Here is a 16161-nt window from a genome sequence, read left to right on the forward strand (position 1 = left end):
TAAAAAAAAAAAAAAAAAAAAAAAAAAAAAAATGTTGCTTGAACCATTGCTTCATCAAGAGTTAGAAAAACATTTTCTTCAGTTTGGGAAGCAACACCCAGCCAGAGCAGGAAGTTCCCACCTAGATACTCCAAATAGCTTGTGGGCAAGAACTTCTGCCTATGAGGTCTTCAGTGCTTTAATGATGCCCCTGGGGCGGTGGCCCTTCATTAGAGGTTCCCCCAGTCTGTGAACCAGACTGCCTCTAGGAATTGGAGACATGGCTCAGCTGGTAAAATGCTTCCCATGTAAGGATTTGGACCTGAGTTTGCTCCTCAGAATCCCTGTAAAACGGCTAGATGTGGTGGTGTGCGCTTGGCATCCCAGTGGAGAGGTAGAGATAAGCAGATCAGTGGGGTTCGCTGGTCAGGAAGTTTAGCCTAATGGTGAATACCAGGCCAAATAAGGAATACTTTCTCAAGCCACGTGATAAATGGCATGAGGAACAAAACCCAAGACCGGCCTCTGATCTCCATAAGTCCATACACAGGCACATACGTGTACATGCACATGTGCACACATACATATGTACATACCACCACCCCCCACCAAACATAGCAGGAAAGCAAAAGGGATAGCCTCATGCATTAACTTCCTGAGATACCCACTTTTAAGATATGAGCACGGAGCAGGTAGCTACAGGAATCAAAGGTCAAGGTTAGGAACGAGGCCTGGAAGTAAACTTGAGGGTGGAAATGGGGCCACACAGAGAACCCTGCCTTTCCTTTTTCTTTCTTCCTTTGTCTTGCATCTTTTGTGTCCACCCCCAGACCCCTCTTTGCTGGGCAATAAAGGCAGGATCTTCCACACGCCAAACACTGCTGCTGAGATGCATCTCTGGCTGCAGGTTTCTGCTCTGCCTTGTGTCTCCCAAGGGGTGTTTCACCAGGGTCTGAAAAAAGATGTTCTTCCCTTGCTTCTGAGAACTGCCCCTTAGACAATGATGGAAGCCAGAGACATAGTCAAGGCTCAGCCACCCTGTTCCTTCCGTTTTCTCCTGGGCACCATCCTTGGGCAACTGGAAGCAGCAGCAAGCAGGCTGGGTGGGGAGACAGAGCTAACAATGGTCAAGAATGCACTTTGTATCAGGTGCCATTATAAACACACTATTGACTGACTCAGATGTGACACAAGAGCCAAAGGAGGTAGGTATTGTTGTTAGCTCCCATTGGCGCATTAAAGGAATTGAATCTCAGAGAAGCTAGGCAATATGCTAAATTCCCACAGCTAGTACGTGGCAGCTGGGCACAGACGCCAGCAGTCAGCTTCCACTCTGCCATCTGACCTCTACTTCTTTTTTTTTTTTCGACTTCCCATTCCAAGATAATTGAACACTTGAAGGAGAAAGGTTCCATCTTCTATAGCCACAATAGTCACAGTGGTCTCAGGTGGAAGGAGCAAAATGAAAGACTCTCAGACCAGGAAAATTCCTCTTTAAAGCAGAGTGCTAAGACAGAAATCATAAGCCTACAACAGACAGGCATAGCGGTGAATCAGAGAGAAGCAATTTCAAATGGGGCTTTCTTGGAAATCTCAGTTTAAAAAGGCAAAACGAGAAGACAAGCAGTGGCTTAGTGGAGTAAAACATGGGGGAAAAAAATCGAACTTGGAAGCGGGGGAATCCCCTTCTCCATCTTCCCTGAAGAAAAATACTGGAGCTTTGATAGACCAAAGGCAAATCCTAGACAGAAGGTGAAATGCAGCCAGTTCATGTAGGAAATTTCTGGTCAGAGTAAGGTCTGTGATTCCAAAGGCAAAGACAACACATTGGGAAAGATAAATGTTCTCCTTGTCTTTATACTAGCACTTCAAGTGGCGAGCCAGGACTTGCTAGTAGGTGAATGGCCCAGAAGATAACACAGGGCCCCACTACCTCCTGCATAAAGTTCCCAGCTGGGCCTGACCCTTGCATGTAAATGCTCCAAGCAACTGAGGCTTAAAAGAGCTTTAGGGGCTTTCGTTCTGCTTCATTTGGAGTAGTCAAGTCAATCTTGCCTTCTGTAAGTAAGGCTTTACTGTAACCTCCTTGGTAGTCCTTATAGATTATGACTTAAGAAACCCTAAGGTATTTTAGGAGAGACAAGCCATCATTTTGTTTGATGTTCTGCCCTTAGCATACATCATTCTCACAGAAGGCAACATGGTAGAGTCAGGTCTGGATTCAAATTCCAATTCAGTCACGTGACAAGGAGCTCATGTTTGGTCTGCAAGAAGGGAAGGTTTCCTACTTCATGAGCTGTTGTAGAAAGTCAGACAATCTCATGCAAACCCTTGTATACAAGATGTACTTGGCTTTCACAAATATGCTTTTGCACAGAGGCCAAGAATCACTTGAGCTTTAGCTAGAAGATCGGAGCCTTATTTCAAAGGTGAGTTGTATAACATCTCCGATTTAGCTCTTGAATCTAAATAATGGAGTAGATGAGAAAATAAAAATCCTGACCTCCAAAAGAAACCGAATAATCTAGAAGGAAGTAGGGGTAACATGGAAAGTGTTCCCTTGTGCCTGTGTGAACATCTCTCTTCTTCCAGCGAGGGCCACTCTACAAAGCCAAAGGCCGACTCTTATTGGTCCCTGAGGGGGCTAAGAGTAGTGCTACTTTTAGATTCCAAACATGTAGGACAAGGAACGTGGGCTCAACAAGGGTATCAGACAGCAGTGTGGGAAAAGGTTGGTTTTCTTCCAGTATAGCAAGGTGGATTTATTACTCTGGTTCTGACCTTCAAGCTATGAGTGAAAGTGGCAACAATAAGTCAGGAGAACAGAGACAAAATCATCTGCAGAATTCACCATGTAAACAGTCAAGTGAGAAAGCTTTATTGAAACACGCATGCAAGTCAAGGTGGAATACCAAACAACAAGTGTGAGCCGGGCTCTTGAGTTACACTTCCGTTAACAGTATCAATCCACATTAAATAGATCTCTGAAGAACATTCTATGCAATTCACGCATACAATCTTAATCACCCCGCTGAATTCAGAGACCCAACAGGAAAGTCAATCTGCAGCCGGCTCCATCGACAGGATTTCCTCTCTGGCACGGACTCCTTCCACACACACCTCTGTAGAGATAGACTGCCATGAATGAAAAGTTGAGTATCGAAGAGTGAGGAGCAGGAAATGAGAGCTCACTAGATCTCCCTTATAAGTCTCAACATGCTACTCCGCTGTTACGTGCAGGTCAAGTTTAGGAATCAACCAAAACGGGAACTGAAAATATATTAGGTCAAAAGTCTGAATAGCTGGGCAATTCCATCCACATTTTCATGGGGTGGTAATAATCCCCAGCCTTGGGGAGTACTGTATCGCTTTAGACAGTCTTTGGCTCTTCTGACTGAAACGGAGGTATAGAGACTATGTTCTATGCAACAGCACACCCCAGCCACCAACTTAGAAAAAGCTATAGTACATGAGAGTGAAGATGTCTCATCCTCCATTAGGGAAATAAGGAAATCCCTCTTTAACAACTGCTAAAACAGTTGAAAAAAGAGAATTCAACATGGGCTGTGAGAAACTTTCTTCGGAGTCACATAGACCTTCTGGGATCAGCTAGTAGGTCTCACAGGGCAGGTTAATGTCCCAGTGAAAAGGCCATTATCTAATTAGAGTGATTTTTCTAAAGTGGCTCCATTATAAGTGTTCCCCAAAGGTCTAGGAAGGAGCTGGAGAGTTTTTGCTGCATTTCAAAGAAAGCCACTACACTCACACAAGGTGGAAATTGCTTAAAAAACAGTTAAAAGGCAATTTCTAAAAATGTATCCAGGTAGATGATGAGATAAAATACAAACCGGAGAGGAAGGACTGTTAGTAAATCCCTCTCCCATAGTGCACTGTCTTGAAATACCAGACCTTGCACACCTAGATCCACAAACTACAGCTACTGCTCCAAACAGCCATACTTCCAGGGGAAGTGGGAGTGAGGATAGCAGGACAGAAAGTAGAGAGTTGCTGTAAAAGACTTTTAAAGTTGGTTAAAGAACAGAAAGACAGAGGCAACTATGAGCACTGAAAATATACTATACATAAATAAAAACCACTCGAAAAGACCCTTCTTCTTGGGCTTCTTTAAAGGAAGGAACACATCTGTATCACACTAGCTAGCAAAATAAGATCTGCAGAAATACATGTTTATAAACATACATGCACACACATTAAATTAGCAAGCTCTCACTGTGGTTGCTTAGCCTTTGACTTGGATTACCAGGGCTGCACCTGCAGACAAAGATAGGGACTCATACACCTAGCTTCTGTTTGACCATTGAAGAACGTAGCTGCAGAGTTCCTTCTGCCCAAGACCCTGGGTACTGTTGCATCTTCTGCCACAGGCTCACTTCCTCACCAGTCGAATCCATCCAGTCCACCACTTCGCCATTACTGATCCCTGAGGAGAAACAGCAGAACAGGCTGAACAGAGTCCCTCCACTAGTCCATCAGGGAGGACGGGTCACATAGTGGGGGAGGCCAACCCAGAAACAACAATGTACAGTGAAGATAGAATGCTGACAACAGCACGTGTGCCCCAGAGACCATCAGGAGACTGCAGGTTGATGAAATGGGACTTGCCATTTCAAAATCTCAACGGGGGCTTTATTTTTAGTGGCTTTTTCAGAGCTCTGGTGTCTGACACCTCATACCAGAACTGCTACCCTTCTGTCATTAGCAACTTGACTTCGTTTTTAAAAGAATAGTTTCTTGAATACACAGTAAAAAGGCAGTGGGCTGGTTAATACACATGGATCCTTCAATTTTCAAAATGTTGACTCCCCCCCCCCCCCTTGAAGACAGAAGTTCACACTGAAACCCTGCCTGGCCTTGAACTTGTGGCAATCTTTTTTTTTCTTTTAAATATTTATTTATTTATTTATTTATTTATTTATTATGTATACAATATTCTATCTGTGTGTATGTCTGCACGCCAGAAGAGGGCACCAAACCTCTTTACAGATAGTTGTGAGCCACCATGTGGTTGCAGGGAATTGAACCTTTGGAAGAGCAGGCAATGCTCTTAACCACTGAGCTATCTCTCCAGCCCACTTGTGGCAATCTTTCTGCCTCTGTCTGCCAGATGCTAAGCTTCAAGGCATATATAACTATGCCCAAGCTCTGAATACCTTTTATTATAGCTGTAAATTCTCCAAAGTTAGGATAATGTGATCTTACTTCTATGTTTTGTATAATAATTCATTCACTCAATGAACATTTCCTGGGTGCCTACTCTATGCCAATTTAGAGATATATTGATTAAAACACAAAAAAAAATGCTGGTCTACAAGAGCTAGTTCCAGGACAGGCTCCAAAGCCACAGAGAAACCCTGTCTCGAAAAAACAAAAAAAAAAAAAAAACACACAAAAAAATGTCCCTGCCCTTAGGGACATTACATGTGAATAGGAAAGACAATCATTTTAAAGTCCCAAAGCAGGAAGTAACGTGGCATATTTGGAGAGCAGAGTAGAAGTTAGAATAAGAAAGAAAATGATACAGGAAGAATAAAAAAGGAAGAGTCTAGATTATACAGGGTCTGTAAACTTGGTAAGAATTTCTAAGGTGGAAGAAAGTCACCAAAACGTTTTTTACACAGGGAACCAACATGAAGTAGCTTATATGTGCAAAAATACCATTGTAGGTGTTTTCTATTAGTAATTCATATACAGTTATGAATGAAAGTTATAAGAATCCCACAGAAATGTCCAACAAGAGCTGCATGGCTCAAGGATAGCCATGAATGTGGTCTAACACAAAATCATAACTAATTGAAACAATGACTTTTTTTTTACTTTCTGTGATTTCTTGATAACTGGATTGTGCAGTTCTTGGGTATGAACACTATACTTTAAAATGTCCCCATGTCAAAAGGTTGGAGAGGCCTGATCAAGACTAGAAAAAGAAGAAAAAAAGAGTATCCAAGCCCAAGCCCAGAGAGCAGCCTCATTTCAAGTTTGAATACAGACATGCAGAATGAAGAACCCAGGAAAGACAGTGAACAATGGTGTGCAATGGAGTCAAAGTAAGTCAAGAAGGCAGCAAGTGGTAAGGATTTCAAGAAAAAGGAATTAATCTGCTCTCTTAAATAGTACTTGGGAATTCTTAGAGTGAGAATAACCTCACTTTGGCATGAATAAGACTCAGAAGAGTAGAAATATGGAAGTCATATCATAATGAACTGAGAACTGAAGGAAAGGCCATGAAACACAGATCACTCTTTCTAGGGGTGGGCTGGAGATGTGGTCAACAGAAGATTTACTTTTATTTAATAAAATTAGACCTGAACATGTTGGTGCATGTCTATTAGCTGAGCACTTGAGAGATGGAGGTAAAGAGTATTAGAAGTTTGAGGCCAAGCTGGACTTCAGGAGATCCTGTCTCAAAACAAAGATATAGACAAAGAGATTGGTATCATCAGAGCATGTCTATATTCCCTTTCAATAATCAAATCAAATGAAATGGATCATACAGAAGAAACACATTATAGACAAAGAACCGCTGCGAAGCAAGGGCTAAGTTTAGAATCTTTGGAGAGCACAGATTTGCTGGCAAAAAAACCCTTCTCATTATCCCAAGATAGAAGATAGGAATCACAAGTCAGGTATTTAGGTAGTTTTTAGATCTTCTTTTGTGGGAGGATAATGAAGCCCCTGGCTTTCAGGGTCACCTTTCTGTACAGAAAACACTGTATGAGTTCAGCCCTCCCTTAAGCCTAGAAGGTAGCAGATACTCAGTAAGCACTTGTTGGATGTTTACATAAAGGAAAAGAAATTCTGTCAGAAGCAATCTTTGTGTATCACGGAGGGTGAGAGGTAGGAAGAGTTAGATAGACAAGAGGCCTTTACGACAAGTGCTGATCAGATGGGGAGAGAGTCTCACCAGTGCCAACACCCAGCCTGACCCCTCCCAGGAAGTCATTGCTGGCCAGGGGCTCTCGGTCCCAGACAGTCAGTTCCAGGCACATGTGTTGGAGGTCTTCCAGCCTCACACCATTGTAGACAAAGGTATGGTTGTAGTGGGGATTCAGGGTCTTCTTCATCACAGGAGTTTTACGCTTACTGGTCTTGTTCCTCATGGGAAGGAGGTATCTGGCAGAGGGTGGGGAGTTAGCAACACCTACAAGCCGGCAGTACATCTAAATTCCCCTTGCCCCTACCACAGGCCTAGCCCAGGATGGTAAGCCGACAACCAGGTCAGTGTGCACACAAGCCCTCCTTTGAATAAGCTGAGGCAGACTCCCCACTACTTCCACTAGATTATCTATTGACTTTAGCCTGGAGAGAAAATGACTACGTCAGTCATGCTTCGCTCTATGCACCACCAAGGAGGCATTTAATATGTCGTTCCACTTTCCTCACATAAGGTACATGAAGCCATTACTAACAGGTATAAGCTTAGTTAAACATGACTTCTTGGGGACCTTAAGTCAGTAAATGGCCCCCCAATATAGATGAAGCTTACACTATTTAAAAACTGTGGACAACAGAGCCTAGGACTGCAAATCTAGATAAGTCAGGGAGCATGGACTGTCCCCCTAGGATTCCAGACGAGGACTAGCCAGAGAGTCAGAACCTAGCTGTCTGTCACCCTCCAGTTTGAAAGCCAGCACCACAGTTGAGACCGAACAGATCTCAGGGCAGTACAAAACGTGGGTGGGAGGTGAAGGTCTCACCATTCCCTAATTTCAGAACCAAAGCTGCTGAGGATGGTAGGATGAGGGCAGGATGGATCTACAGAGGGAAATTCGAATGGGTTCCCGGCTAACTTGCTTGCCCTATAACTCACTGGTTAGCGTGATGCTGGTCCAGGGACTCACCCCTTGACAAAGCTGTCTGAAGTCCCTCCTGATTTGGCAGCCGTCAGGTTCTTGGCTTCTTTGATCCACACCTGGAGTTCTCCCCCTTCCCCACCTTTACCTGTAAGGGATGTCAGCCATTGCAAGAAAACCGCCACACCACCAGGTATGTCCTGTGCTTTAATTACATAGCACTTCCTCTCCTTACTTTGGGATACAGCAGACTCCTTAACTGAATTGTGCCCGTGTCCTCTGTTCCTAGCGCATTGCCTAGCATTAGCAGTAGGGACAAAATAAATAACCCCAACCGCAACAAATGCTCCTTGAAAACTCGCTGCGAACCAAACACCACTGTAAGCAATTCCATTCCTCCAAAGAATCCTATGAGTTACACACTACAGTTGTCTCCATTTTACATGAGTTACCAAGAAGCAAAGGTGCCTGGCATTTGCTAAGCAATTAAAGCAGAAGGAACTCCTCTGCTGAGTTCTTGACTTCAACCCTTACTGCACAGAACTCACCAGACACCATCAATGTCCACCCCCACCTACCATTTTGAATATCCCTTTCCCCAGACTGACGCCTTGCCCTCAGTCTGAATATAGGCTGATCTTACTGTTTCTTCTTTTAAAATATCCACTTTCAGAGAAAACCCCCATCCTCCGATCAGATCCTTCGGAAGCTGTCCTCTGTACCTTTCCTTCCTTTCACCACGACCAATTACCCTTGCCAAGAATGACCACGTTCATCACCTCCTCTTCTCTGCCACATTCCTGCAGCCTAGTTTCTTGTGAAATCAGATTTCATTAATGTCTTCCAGTCTAATTCAGACAAGCAGTGTCTTCTCAGGCCTCATCTGGCCTGGTCACCTGTAGTGTTGAGAAAGGCTGAGAGCTCCTACCCACCTCCTCTTCAAACTCTCTCCTTCAAACAGGCCCTTTGACGTCCTGATAACCCTCTCCCTCACTGACATTTTCCAGGTCTTCATCCTTTAAAATGTTCCTGTTGCCAAAGGCCTGGTCTTTGCTTCTTTTCTAGTCATTCTGCATACTCTCCTTGGGATCTATTGATTGCTCAAATCTTCTACATTATACTTTGCTGAGGGTATATTTTTTTTTTTTTTTAAAAAAAAGAACCTTGCTTTGCCATTGCCAGCAGATCAAGTTAAACTCTTCACTCACAGTCTTTTCTTTTCAGATGGCTCCAGACTCATCTCCAATCCCAGCTGTACTCACACACAAGCACACTCACGCCACAACTTCAGCTCCTCTGTAACTGGGAACATACTCCAGACCGCTGGCCTAAAACTCTACGTTTACCAGGCGTGTATACAAAGGACTTTTATGAGACAGAGTCCCATGTAGTAGCCTGGGCTGATCTCAAATTCACTGTGTAGCTGGTCTAATGATGACCTTCAGTTCCTGACCTCCTGCCTCCACCTCCCAAGCATCAGTTTATGCCATGTTCCCTGCGTACAACAGAGGTCCTAATGCATGCTCTGCAAGCACTCTATGAACTGAACTGTATCCCTTGTCTATATTTTTAATATATTACTTCATTTTTCTTTTTGTTTTAGATTGCAACTTTTTGGAAGCGGGCTCTCACTCTACAGCTAAGTCTGGCCTATCACTCAGTGTATAACCTATCCAGCCTGAAATTTCATGTTAATTCTCCTGCCTTAGCCTCCCAAGTGCCAGGACTATAAGCAGGAACCACCTCACCCAGCTACCAAGCTCTTTAAATTCCTGTGCTAGTCCTGTTCCTTCTTCCAGAACAGTTCCTCTCTTTCATCTTCCCTCCGTTTGTACCTGGTAAAATCTCAAGGTCCAGTTTCGATATTACTTCCTCAACAAAGCTCTCTCTCCATCACCCTCACTGGTGGGTGGCTTGGGCATATGATTACCTTTCTGAATAATAAAAAAAACCAACTTGTCCTCAAAGGACAAGTACCATAACTCTCTCATCTATGTTTCTACAATCACCAGCCCCATGCTGGTCATGTTGGTGACTCAGCCTTGCTCTTCCCATATCCAAGCACCTTTCTCGGCCACAAAGCTCCTCTTCTCTTCTGCCTTCTTAGTAGCTTGACACAGATGAACGAGACCAAATCACATTAACAGCCTAAAGGTCACCTAAAAGGAATGTCAGCGCAATGTATGGCATTTCCTTCCAGTTGAGAGAGGTAAAGGCTTCCTTAGGAAGGGAATCCTACCTAGAAGATCCAGGAAACATCCCAGCCTGCCCTAGCCAACAGAGCCAGTAGCAATCTCTCACACACCCTGTATAGAAGCTAAGAGCAGCTGAATCCAGGGACCCAAAGAAAACTCACTCTTTTTCCGGTCACCTCCAACGGGAAGTTTGGAGGCTGGGATGTATTTCAATGAAACCACCAACTCGCCTTTGTGTGCTGGCAAGCCAGGTGAGGACTCAGCACTGATCTGAAACATAGGGAAACCCAACAAGTGAAATCAGGCCTCCCTCTGAGGAAACGCTGGGCCCTCTCCCTGAGAGGATTATAAAGTTGTTCCCATGGGTGAGTGTGGTGATACACCTCTGCAACCTCAGCCCTGGGGAGGCTGAAGTAAAACGGTCACAAGCTTGATGTCAGCCTAGAATACATAGGTGTCCAGACCCTAGCTCAAAAATAAGAAAATAAGAAAATGAATAAATAAAATGACCCCAAGAACAGGTTCATGGCATAAGACAGTCCCTCTTTAATGGCTACAATCCCATAGCAGTTACAGTTTTCTTTGGTAGCCTCTCCAGGAGGAGATCCAGAAGAATCAAGGCTCGCTATTGTGCACTCTGGGGACATGATCACTAGATCCCAAATGCTCCCGAAGGTATGCCAACAAGGTGGCCACACAAACTCACAAAGGAATGACTGACACATGATTAAGAATCTCAGTACCAGCGCTGTTAGTAAGGGCCAAGTGGAAGCAGTCTCCGTGTCAGCGAACACAAGCAGGGTTAAGAGTGATTTGAACGCCTTCATGTAACGTGTGGCATGAGGCTATCAGAAAGAACACAGGCTATCTCTGATAGCCCAAGAACAAGGAAAGAAAGGTCACTACAGAAAAGGAAGCAGTCAACTTTCCTCTCCTGAGCAATAGCTTGAACGCCGTGTTCCTCTTATAAGCCACCCAATTAAAATCGAACCCAGACGATTCTAGCCATGCTTCCTATCCTGGCTATGTGTCAATTGCTCCTAGAAGTGTTGCTGGTTTTTTTATTTCAAATTCTATTGAATATAACACATATTTAGTTATATGCCTAGAAAAAAATCCACCTTATAACTGCTGGGTGAAATAAACCTAAATCTATGCTTTCGTTTATATACTAAAATAAGACTATACTGAACTTACGCTTTCTGAAAAGGGAAAATAAAAAAATATATACTTACTGTTAGGTAAACAAAACAAGAAGTAGAAAAATCTAAACTAATAACATAAAATATAAGATAAATATGAAATAAAACATAAAAAGTATTAAAACTATACATGTGCAATGATTTTATTAATGTTTCTAATATAGCTTCTACTGTTTGCCAGAAAGTGTTTTAGTAGTATAACTATATCATTTATTTAATACATTGAGTAATATCTACAAAATAGGTATTACCCTTATTTTATGGGCCATTGAATAAAGAAACAGAGAGGTTAAGTCCTTTTCCCACAGACACACATCTAGTAATTACCAGACCTAGGATTCAGATTCAGACACACTGGTTCCAGAGTCCATGACTTTTAGCACCAGAATGAAGAACAATCTAGAGCAAGGAGAACAGACTGGGAAAAGCCAGAAGACCTTTCCCTACTTCCTCTATCATCACCAACAGTGTCCTGTTTGTGAAAAAGAGACACATCTGATTTTCAAAAAGAAAACATACTCTAAAATTTGGTGGTCGGGTTGTACAGAATTTAGGGTTAGGTAAAAGTCTGCTACACAGATTTTAATATTTCACAGTTTGCCTATTTCCTTCAGTACTGGGTATGAAGCCCAGGGCCTAATACCTGCTAAGCATATACTCTACAACTGAGATCTTCAGCACCTGACTTACATATTTTTAGTTAACAACCATCACTACAACCCGTGTGCCAGAAGGACAGGAGTTAATCTTATTTTTGGTCGTCCTAGAAAGGCCGACTCTTAGCACAGTCCCTAGTTTACATAGGTATCCCATGCTGACTGCGCGAGTCTAACAATGAACGAACAAATTGCAAGGACACAGAGCAGGGAGCTCTGGGAGGCAGGACTGCTCCTCTCTCTTGGCTCACATGGTGTCGCTTTCTTTATGCTCCAGTTTCCAGCACGGGCTCGCACCGTCTGGAGATGATGCCCTTTTACCTGCCCCTGCTCTTGAGACTGGGCTAAGCTAGGTTCTCACCACTGAGCATGCTGCTACTGGTGGGTATAAACTCCTATGTTTCACTAGACTTACTGCAGATCCAGAATACACAAGCTTAGTCTGTGGGGAAGGCAGACAAGAAGTGGGAGGAGATTGTTAGCGCATGGATTGCTGGGGAGTCAGAAAGCCAGAAACATTAAATATAGATTATTTTAAGTTAAAAGAAATGTATGATTTTAATTTTTTAGTTAAAAATTTGGTTTTACAAACCTTACTTTGTGTATAGTAATACAACTTACATACTAAAATCACACTATAGTGGAATGATTTGATAGAGTTTTAAATAAAATATATCAGGGGAAAATTTCAAGTTATTACAAACTTTTAATGAGGGAGACAAGAGAGTATTTTATTTCATAAACTGTCTGCACACTTCATTAGCTCTTAGGGAGCTGACTTTAGGGAACCTTCGACCCTGAGTTTAGTCGTGCGTAGGCGCTGGCACGTGCGCTTCCACAGCACACCTTCATTGCCACAGAGCAAACACCGCCATTCTCATGTGTGACATTTTTGTCATGGCTATCCATGGTACTTTAGAGTGACATTTTCAATGTAATTATACAAACTCCAGCCTACTGGGAGACTGATTTGCATAGCAAATGCTAAGGAATTCTAAGGTTCTAACAGCATGTTTTACTTTGACAGTAATTCCTTTTCTGTTTTTATGACTACTTAAAGGGGCAAAATGTAATGTCACTACATTTTCTGGAAGGCAACAGCCCTCTGATTACTAGATACACACTCCTCTGACTCGGCTATTTCACCACTAGGGCTTTCTCTGACAATTACAATCCCCAAAGATGGCAAAGAGCGGGGATGGGGCATGGCTCAGTGGTATAGCCCTTGTTTAGCATATAGGAAGCTCTTGGTTTGACCACCAGTACTGAAAACGAGATATATGACAGCATAGTTTCTAAAAATAAACAATGTAAGTACTCACTGGTAGGGGATTGGTAAATAAGTTTATAATACAGAACTGTGAGAGAATATTATGTAGCAAGTAAAATGAGATAGACCTGTAAGTAATGGCATAGAGGAATGCCTATAATAAATTGTTAAAATCAAGAATATATATATATATATATATATACACATATATATGAACAATAGGGCATATGAATTTACAGGTGAGATAGATAGATAGATAGATAGATAGATAGATAGATAGATAGATGCTATCTATGCTGCTTAATATAAAAATTCTAGAAGGATACTTAAATACTTGTTGAATGGCTATTTCTAAGTAATGAAATTGACTTTGTTTTTATATATGATTTGTTGTTTAAAATTGGAACTATGCATATATAGATCATTTTACATTTAATATCCTTAATAGGGTAAAAATTTAACGGTTTAAAATAAAACTAAAAGACAATAACAAAATGGAACAGATAAAAGTAAATCTCTTGCACATGAGGCTCACATCAGGCAGCCCCATTCTGTTTCTAGACCACCTTTCTACAGATACTCTATGCACTGTTCATTGTTTCAAACATTCAAAATACTATTATAACTTTCAAAGAGGTTTGTCTTCAGCTTATTGTGATCACTAGGAAGTCGCCGCCAAAGTTCTCTGATGTAGTCATTTTGTCACAACCAGAATGGCAGTAAGCTATGGAATGGCCATCATGTGCTACATACTAAAGATCGCCCTGCATTCAGTCCTGCAGCAGGGAGTAGCACTGTTGTACCTACCATTCAGTAGAAAACTAAATTGAGGCTCACAGAAGGTAGGCGGTTTCTCAAAGTCCCCAGTAAGTTACAGAAGCAAGATTCTAATCCTGATCTGCACTAAACTGCCAACCACTATGATGCCATCTTACTATACTAACATCTGAGGGGTTCCTCTAAAGGAAAATTCCCCTGGCCTGCACACATAACCAAGAGGACAGTCATTGCAGATCTGCCAACTCTCTTGCTTTTCACGTCTAAAGCAGGATGTTTAGTTTGGAAAAGGGGTGCAGATTAGGATACACTCCAAGGGTTAGACTGGAGACGGGGGGTGCAAGTTAGGATGTCAGGTTACATTTAGCCTCTGGAAGGTTAGCAGGAAAAACTTGGCACACAGTAGCTTCTTGCTTTGCCTGAAACTGACATGCAAGAGCCTCCGAAATTGCTGCCAAACTCAGAAAGGCCAGCAGGGTGTGGTAGAACTCTACAGAAAACTACATGCAAAGCTACTTCCAACACAGACCAGCAGAGGGCGCGGCAGACAATCTACCTGGGAACAAAGCAGGGAAAGACCTTTAAGGCAGACTACCTTTCCATGTAAAGGGAGGCAATGATCCAGCTTCTTATCCAGCTTCCAGGAGTTCATGTGGACCTCCGCCTCTCCAAGGAAAGTGTTTCTGCCAAAACGACCGTGATGCCAAACGGAAAACTGCAAAGTCCTCTGGGCCAGAAGAGATTCTGAAATCTCATACTGCGAAGGGAAAGAACAAGCCCACAGTAGTCAGTTAGGAGTAGCTCCTCAAAAACAAATTCTTCCAAACCCTAAGCAAACTATCCCCACAGTCTGTCAAATGGTTTTAGTTCCTTGGCACTTTGAATTACTCTGCTCAAAGCTTCAACTAACCTCTTTCACTAACCCTAAGACAGTCCATAGAAAGCCAGGGTAATAAAGTTTGTTGTGGAGTGGCTGAAAGGACACAAGACTATCCACAAACAAGTTCCAAGGGGATCTTTCATCTCCAATTACTTCTAATTTTTTATTACATTTTATTTGTGCATGTGTGTGTGTGTGCACATGCATGCAGGTACATGAATATCATGTTATATGTGTGGGGACAAGCATGAGTGCGGAGTCAGAGGTCTGGAGAACCAAACTCAGGTTGTCAGACTTTACCTGCTAAGTCATCCTGCTGGCCCTCAAACAACTTCATTTTTAAAAGATTCTACTTACTTTGTTTAATGTGGCTGTGTGCCTGCGTATATTTATGTGCGATGCACACATGCAGATGGTCACCAAGGCCAGATTATGACATTAGATCACCTGGAACTGGAGTTATAGACAGTTGTGAGCCACTGTGTGGGTGCTGGGAATTGAACTCAAATTGTCTGCAAGAGCAGCAAGAGCTCTGAGCTGCTGGATCATCTCTCTAGAGCCTCAAATAAAATTTTAAAATGAGCTATGTGGTCATGTGAATTTCCAACTTCACAACAATCCAAGGAAGCCAAGTTTACCTGTGTTCTCTTCCCCCAAGAGGTCAGCATATGAGCAGATGCCCATGATCACCCACTCACATTGTAGAGGCATGACTGTATCACAAAGGCACAGAAGCAAAACAAAACCTTCTCCCCTCTAGGCTCAGAAACATACCCTAAAGGTCTCATCATATAGTGGATTGATGGTGTCCCGCTTGATGCTGGTCTTTCTTTTCCCTTGGCGGGACTTGTCAGGCAGAAGATAAGTCTTCACATATCTAGAAACCAAAGACAACGCTAAATTATTTGCTAGCCTTTCTCCAGTCCCTTCTTTACTTCCCTGCTCAGCATATAATAAAATACTCTGTTAACATCTTCAGTCTTGCTTTTTCCAAGTCCTGTGCCTTTTATTATGTCACACTCACTATTCTACTCCCAGAGAGATGACAATATGGATCAAGAATTCCCAGACAGCTTCCAAGGTCTAGCTTCCCTGTCAAAGTGTTACTCAGGAGCCAGAAGCACTCACGGGTTAGAACGCTTCTTGGCTTCATCAGCATAGGCCAGCTGGTGGCACTCCTTCACATGAATGACCAGAGTCTGTGTTTTCTGCTCAAACTTGAGAGAAAAGACGATCTTGCCAGTCACAGAGACGTTCCCAAAGTCACCAGCCTCACTATAGATGCTCATCATGCTGCCAATGGTACTCTGCAGGGAAAGCAATAACAAACGTCTATGGAAGACGAACTCCACATTCCCAATCGAGCCCATCGTACCCCGTGCTAAAGCCAA

General features: G+C 42.8%; 1 protein-coding gene across 2 annotated transcripts in view; it reads right to left on the reverse strand.

The window, feature by feature from the left end:
- Positions 1-4179: 4179 nt before the first annotated feature.
- Positions 4180-16161, reverse strand: part of LOC121437170 (synaptotagmin-like protein 4) — a 51679-nt gene continuing 39697 nt past the window's right edge. Inside the window, exons 11-17 of one of the 2 annotated variants that reach the window (XM_041637016.1) lie at positions 15899-16077; positions 15545-15647; positions 14486-14647; positions 10147-10255; positions 7839-7938; positions 6902-7110; positions 4180-4420 (exon numbers count right to left, since the gene is read on the reverse strand). In XM_041637016.1, the coding sequence (XP_041492950.1) occupies positions 4272-4420; positions 6902-7110; positions 7839-7938; positions 10147-10255; positions 14486-14647; positions 15545-15647; positions 15899-16077 (1011 nt within the window). In that variant the 3' untranslated portion in view covers positions 4180-4271. The remainder of the gene's footprint in view (positions 4421-6901; positions 7111-7838; positions 7939-10146; positions 10256-14485; positions 14648-15544; positions 15648-15898; positions 16078-16161) is intronic. The other variant, XM_041637017.1, reaches the window with a different exon arrangement.

The sequence above is a fragment of the Microtus oregoni genome, unplaced genomic scaffold (genome assembly GCF_018167655.1).
Source record: "Microtus oregoni isolate MIOR12 unplaced genomic scaffold, Mior012 000050F_ref0000143, whole genome shotgun sequence".
Taxonomy (NCBI): domain Eukaryota; kingdom Metazoa; phylum Chordata; class Mammalia; order Rodentia; family Cricetidae; genus Microtus; species Microtus oregoni.